Below are 6,000 nucleotides of genomic sequence, written 5' to 3'. Positions count from 1 at the left end.
TCACAAAGTGATTCTGAATGTGGTTAAAAAATGCAAAAAAAAAATAAATAAAAAAAAAATACTTGATTTAGCACAAAACTATACATGGTTCCTGGTGCAATATCTGTTCTTCGCTTCCACTGAAATGTCCCAAAAAAAAAAAAAAAAAACATTTACTGCTTTTGACCCGGTCTGAATTGAAATCAAAGGTTCATATTGTTTACAGGGGTACTCTGATAGAAAACTAATGTTTTCAAATCAACTGGTGCCAGAAAGTTATACAGATATTTAAATTACTTCTATTTAAAAATCTTAATCCTTCCAGTAATTATCAGCTGCTGTATGCTCCAGCGGAAGTTGTGTATTTCTTTTCTAGTCTGACCACAGTGCTCTCTGCTGACACCTCTGTCCATGACAGAAACTGTCCAGAGCAGGATAGGTTTACTATGGGGATTTGCTCCTGCTCTGGACAGTCCCTAACATGGACAGAGGTGTCAGCAGAGAGCACTGTGGTCAGACTAGAAAGAACTACACAACTTCTGCTGGAGCATACAGCAGCTGATAAGTACTGGAAGGATTAAGATTTTTATATAGATGTAATTTACAAATCTGCATAACTTTCTGGCACCAGGTGATTTGAAAACATTTGTATGCCACCGGAGTACCCCTTTAAGTAACACAGGACTGTTGAATGAAGCGCTACGTCAAATCTATACAGCACCCTGTGTGAACCTGGCCTAACCAGGAATGTGAAGTGTGTGCAGGTCCACGAATGTTCATTGGAGAATGGGCGACAATACAAAGCTGGAAGACATGAATAGAACATAAAAATAAAGCAATTCTTTCGCATGAAGAAAAAAAAAGATAAATTCTGTCCAAAATTTAAGTGCTGCTCTGCAGGTCACTGGGGGGGATTCCTGGGAACAAGTAGAGGTCTCGGCACAGGGTGCTGTTGTACTCAGACATCTCTTTGCAACGGTCGTATTCAGTCCCTGGAGCGTGGCCTTCTCGTCTTTTAATGCGTGCGTTCACCTGGACAGCAGAAGAGAGGATTGCAAGTCAAGGGTTAATTCTACTACATTACTTAACCTCTTCAGGACATAGGGCGTATGGATACGCCCTGAATCCCGAGTCCTTAAGGACCGAGGGCGTATCCATACGCCCGTGGGAATTCCGGCCCCCACCGCTAGCCGGTTGGGGACCGGAGCCGGATGCCTGCTGAAATCGTTCAGCAGGCATCCCGGCATATCGCCCAGGGGGGTCATTATGCCCCCCCATGTCGGCGATCGCCGCAGATCGCTGGACAATTCAGTCCAGCGATCTGCGGCGATTCCGGGTCAATCGGGTCTCCGGTGACCCGGAATTACTGGCTGTTCGGGGCCGTCTCTGACGGCCCCGAACAGCCAGAGCCTGCAGGGGTGAGGTGGCACTGGTGCCACCTCACGATCGCCCTGATTCGTCGGCCGGATTACCGGCCGACCAATCAGGGCGCCTGCTGCGGGTGTCACTCCCGCACCCGCTCCGCCCCTCTTCTGGAGGACGTGAGCGGGTGCGGGAAGACGACCCCCGGTGCTGGGGACCCCGATCCCCGGCGCCCCTGTTGGGATCGGGGCCCCAGGAGCAGCTGCGGTGGCGGGACTGACCTGCAGCGTCTGGATCGTTGGAGGTGAGTGACAGCCTCCTGCTGTTGCTTAGCAACAGCTCCCAGCATGCAAAAAGGGCATGCTGGGAGCTGTAGTTATGCAACAGCAGGAGGCAGACCACCACAACTCCCAGCATTCCCTTATGGGCATGCTGGGACTTATGGTTTTGCAACAGCTGGAGGCACATTCTTTCTATGGAAAAGTGTACCTTCAGCTGTTGTATAACTACAACTCCCAGCTTGCACAAACAGCTAAAGTGCATGCTGGGAGTTGTAGTGGTGCATCTGCTGGTTGCATAACTACAACTCCCAGCATGCCCGTTGGCTGTCGGTGACTGCTGAGAGTTGTAGTTTTGCAACAGCTGAAGGCACACTGGTTGTGAAACTCAGTTTTTTTTTACCTAACTCAGTGTTTCACGACCGGTGTGCCTCCAGCTGTTGCAAACTACAACTCTCAGCAGTCGCCGTACACCATGCACCGTACATGCTGGGAGTTGTAGTTTTGCAACAGCTGGAGGCACACTGGTTGTGAAACACTGAGTTAGGTCACAAACTCAGTGATACATAACCAGTGTGCCTACAGTTGTTACAAAACTGCAACTCTCAGCAGTCACCGACAGCCAACGGGCATGCTGGGAGTTGTAGTTATGCAACAGCTGGATGTCCCCCCCCCCCCCCCCAATGTGAACGTACAGGGTACACTCACATGGGCGGAGGCTTACAGTAAGTATCGGGCTGCAAATTTGAGCTGCCGCAAACTTTCTGCTGCAGCTCAAATTGCCAGCGAGAAACTACTGTGAACCCCCCGCCCGTGCGACTGTACCCTAAAAACACTACACTACACTAACACAAAAAAATAAAATAAAAAGTAAAAACACTACATAAACACATACCCCTTCACAGCCCCCCTCCCCTCCCCAATAAAAATGAAAAACGTCTGGTACACCACTGTTTCCAGAACGGAGCCTCCAGCTGTTGCAAAACAACTCCCAGTATTGTCGGACAGCCGTTGACTGTCCAGGCATGCTGGGAGTTTTGCAACAGCTGGAGGCACCCTGTTTGGGAATCACTGGCGTAGAATACCCCTATGTCCACCCCTATGCAAGTCCCTAATTTAGGCCTCAAATGCGCATGGCGCTCTCACTTTGGAGCCCTGTCGTATTTCAAGGCAACAGTTTAGGGTCACATATGGGGTATCGCCGTACTCGGGAGAAATTGTGTTACAAATTTTGGGGGGTATTTTCTGCTTTTACCCTTTTTAAAAATGTAAAATTTTTGGGAAAACAAGCATTTTAGGTAAAAAAAAAAATATTTTTTTACATATGCAAAAGTCGTGAAACACCTGTGGGGTATAAAGGTTCACTTAACCCCTTGTTACGTTCCCCAAGGGGTCTAGTTTCCAAAATGGTATGCCATGTGGGTTTTTTTTGCTATCCTGGCACCATAGGGGCTTCCTAAATGCGGCATGCCCCCAGAGCAAAATTTGCGTTCAAAAAGCCAAATGTGACTCCTCTTCTGAGACCTGTAGTGCGCCAGCAGAGCACTTTTCACCCCCATATGGGGTGTTTTCTGAATCGGGAGAAATTGGGCTTCAAATTTTTAGGGGTATTTTCTGCTATTACCCTTTTTAAAAATAAAATTTTTGGGGGAAAACAAGCATTTTAGGTAAAAATTTTTATTTATTTTTTACATTTGCAAAAGTCGTGAAACACCTGTGGGGTATTAAGGTTCACTTTATCCCATGTTACATTCCCCGAGGGGTCTAGTTTCCAAAATGGTATGCCATGTGGGGTTTTTTTGCTGTTCTGGCACCATAAGGGCTTCCTAAAGGTAACATGCCCCCCAAAAACCATTTCAGAAAAACGTACTCTCCAAAATCCCCTTGTCGCTCCTTCCCTTCTGAGCCCTCTACTGCGCCCGCCGAACACTTTACATAGACATATGAGGTATGTGCTTACTCGAGAGAAATTGGGCTACAAATACAAGTAAAAATTTTGTCCTTTTACCCCTTGTAAAAATTCAGAAATTGGGTCTACAAGAACATGTGAGTGTAAAAAATGAAGATTGTGAATTTTCTCCTTCACTTTGCTGCTATTCGTGTGAAACACCTAAAGGGTTAAAACGCTGACTGAATGTCATTTTGAATACTTTGGGGGGTGTAGTTTTTATAATGGGGTCATTTATGGGGTATTTCTAATATGAAGACCCTTCAAATCCACTTCAAACCTGAACTGGTCCCTGAAAAATACTGAGTTTGAAAATTTTGTGAAAAATCGGAAAATTGCTGCTGACCGTTGAAGCCCTCTGGTGTCTTCCAAAAGTAAAAACTCATCAATTTTATGATGCAAATATAAAGTAGACATATTGTATATGTGAACCAAAAAAAAATGTATTCGTAATATCCATTTTCCTTACAAGCAGAAAGCTTCAAAGTTAGAAAAATGCTAAATTTTCAAATTTTTCATCAAATTTACGGATTTTTCACCAAAAAAGGATGCAAGTATCGACAAAAATTTACCACTATGTTAAAGTAGAATATGTCACGAAAAAACAATCTCGGAATCAGAATGATAACTAAAAGCATTCCAGAGTTATTAATGTTTAAAGTGACAGTGGTCAGATGTGCAAAAAACGCTCCGGTCCTTAAGGCCAAAATGGGCTCCGTCCTGAAGGGGTTAAAGGGGTACTCCGGTGGAATTTTTTTTTTTTTTTTAAATCAACTGGTGCCAGAAAGTTATACAGATTTGTAAATTACTTCTATTTAAAAATCTAAATCCTTCCAGTACTTATAAGCTGCTGTATACTCTACAGAAAGTTCTTTTTTTTCTCTCTTTTCAGTCTGACCACAGTGCTCTCTGTTGTCCATGTCAGGAACTGCCCAGAGCAGGAGCAAATCCCCATAGCAAACCTATGCTGCTCTGGACAGTTCCTGACATGGATAGATTCGTCAGCAGAGAGCACTGTGGTCAGACAGAAAGGAAATTCAAAAAGAAAATAACTTCTTCTGTAGTATACAGCAGCTTATAAGTACTGGAAGGATTAAGATTTTTAAATACAAGTAATTTACAAATCTGTTTAACTTTCTGGCACCAGTTGATTTAAAAAAAATAAAATAATAATGTTTTCCACCGGAGTACCCCTTTAAGACATGCAAGGATTTAGGGCTTAATAATTAGGGCTTGAATAAACTCTAAAGAAAGTTGGGTGACTGTCAATTACAGCTTTAGTGGATAGGTCAGTGTTTCCTAACCAGGGTGCCTCGAGATGTTACAAAACTACAACTCCCAGCATGCCTGGACAGCCAAAGGCTGTCCAGGCATGCTGGGAGTTGTAGTTTTGCAACACCAGAGGCACTCTGGTTGGAAAGCATTGGGATAGGTAATAAAATCCTTAGTACAAAAACCAATGCGCTCCCCACGCTATATAGACTGGTGGGTATCCTGGCAGTCAGGCCCCTATGATCAATAAGTGATGGCATATATAGGCAATACATTTACAATATCACAATCAGAACCCTATACGTATAGGGTAACAACAATAAGAAGATTTTTTAACTTACCGTAAAATCTCTTTCTCGAAGGATCCATTGGGGGACACAGACTGTGGGGTGTATGCTGCTGTCTCTAGGAGGTGTGACACTATGGTGATAAAAAAAGTCAGCTCCTCCCAGCAGGATATACCCGCCTTCAAGCTCTGAGCTAGTCAGTTTAAGTTCCAGAGCAATAGGAGGAGACCAATAGGTCAAGGAAAAACCCAAAACTGTCCGAGAACCAGAAGAAAAAACATAACTGAACACACCCTCGGACAGAGAACCAAGGAAAAAAAAACAAAAAAGGGCGGGAGCTGTGTCCCCCAATGGATCCTTCGAGAAAGATTTTACGGTAAGTGTTAAAAAATCTCCTTTTCTCTATTGGCTCCATTGGGGGACACAGACAGTGGGACGTACCAAAGCCGTCCCTTGGGTGGGTAGATAAGTAATCAGTTAAACGGCTGATCCACTGCTGCCTACAACACCTTACGCCCCAGGGTAGCATCAGCCGATGTGAAAGTATGAACCCGATAAAACCTTGAGAAAGTGTGCAAAGACGACAAGGTAGCCGCCTTGCAAATCTGCGAGGCTGAGGCTCTATTCTGGAGAGCCCAGGAAGCCCAACAGAACGATTGGAAATCTTCCCCTTACAGCGATAGGCTTCCGAAATGGGAGACCGAATCCAGCTAGAAATAGTGGCCTTGGAAGAAGGTTGTCCCTTGCGACGACCTTCCAGGACGAAAAAAGAATCACACTGACGAAAGGAAGAAGTGATGGAGAGATAAGACCGAACAGCCCGAACCACGTCCAGCTTGTGCAGTAAGCGCTTCCTAGGATGAGAAGGAGCCAG

The 6,000-nt window shown here is 44.9% G+C and overlaps 1 protein-coding gene across 2 annotated transcripts in view; it reads right to left on the bottom strand.

Moving 5' to 3' along the window:
- Positions 1-605: 605 nt before the first annotated feature.
- Positions 606-6,000, bottom strand: part of CASP2 (caspase 2) — a 56,168-nt gene continuing 50,773 nt past the window's right edge. The window contains exon 11 of one of the 2 annotated variants that reach the window (XM_056529410.1): positions 606-1,011. In XM_056529410.1, the coding sequence (XP_056385385.1) occupies positions 862-1,011 (150 nt within the window). In that variant the 3' untranslated portion in view covers positions 606-861. The remainder of the gene's footprint in view (positions 1,012-6,000) is intronic. The other variant, XM_056529409.1, reaches the window with a different exon arrangement.

Source organism: Hyla sarda, chromosome 7, assembly GCF_029499605.1.
Source record: "Hyla sarda isolate aHylSar1 chromosome 7, aHylSar1.hap1, whole genome shotgun sequence".
Lineage (NCBI taxonomy): Eukaryota > Metazoa > Chordata > Amphibia > Anura > Hylidae > Hyla > Hyla sarda.
Note: the sequence above shows the minus strand (reverse complement) of the source record. Positions and strands in the feature narration are given on the sequence as shown.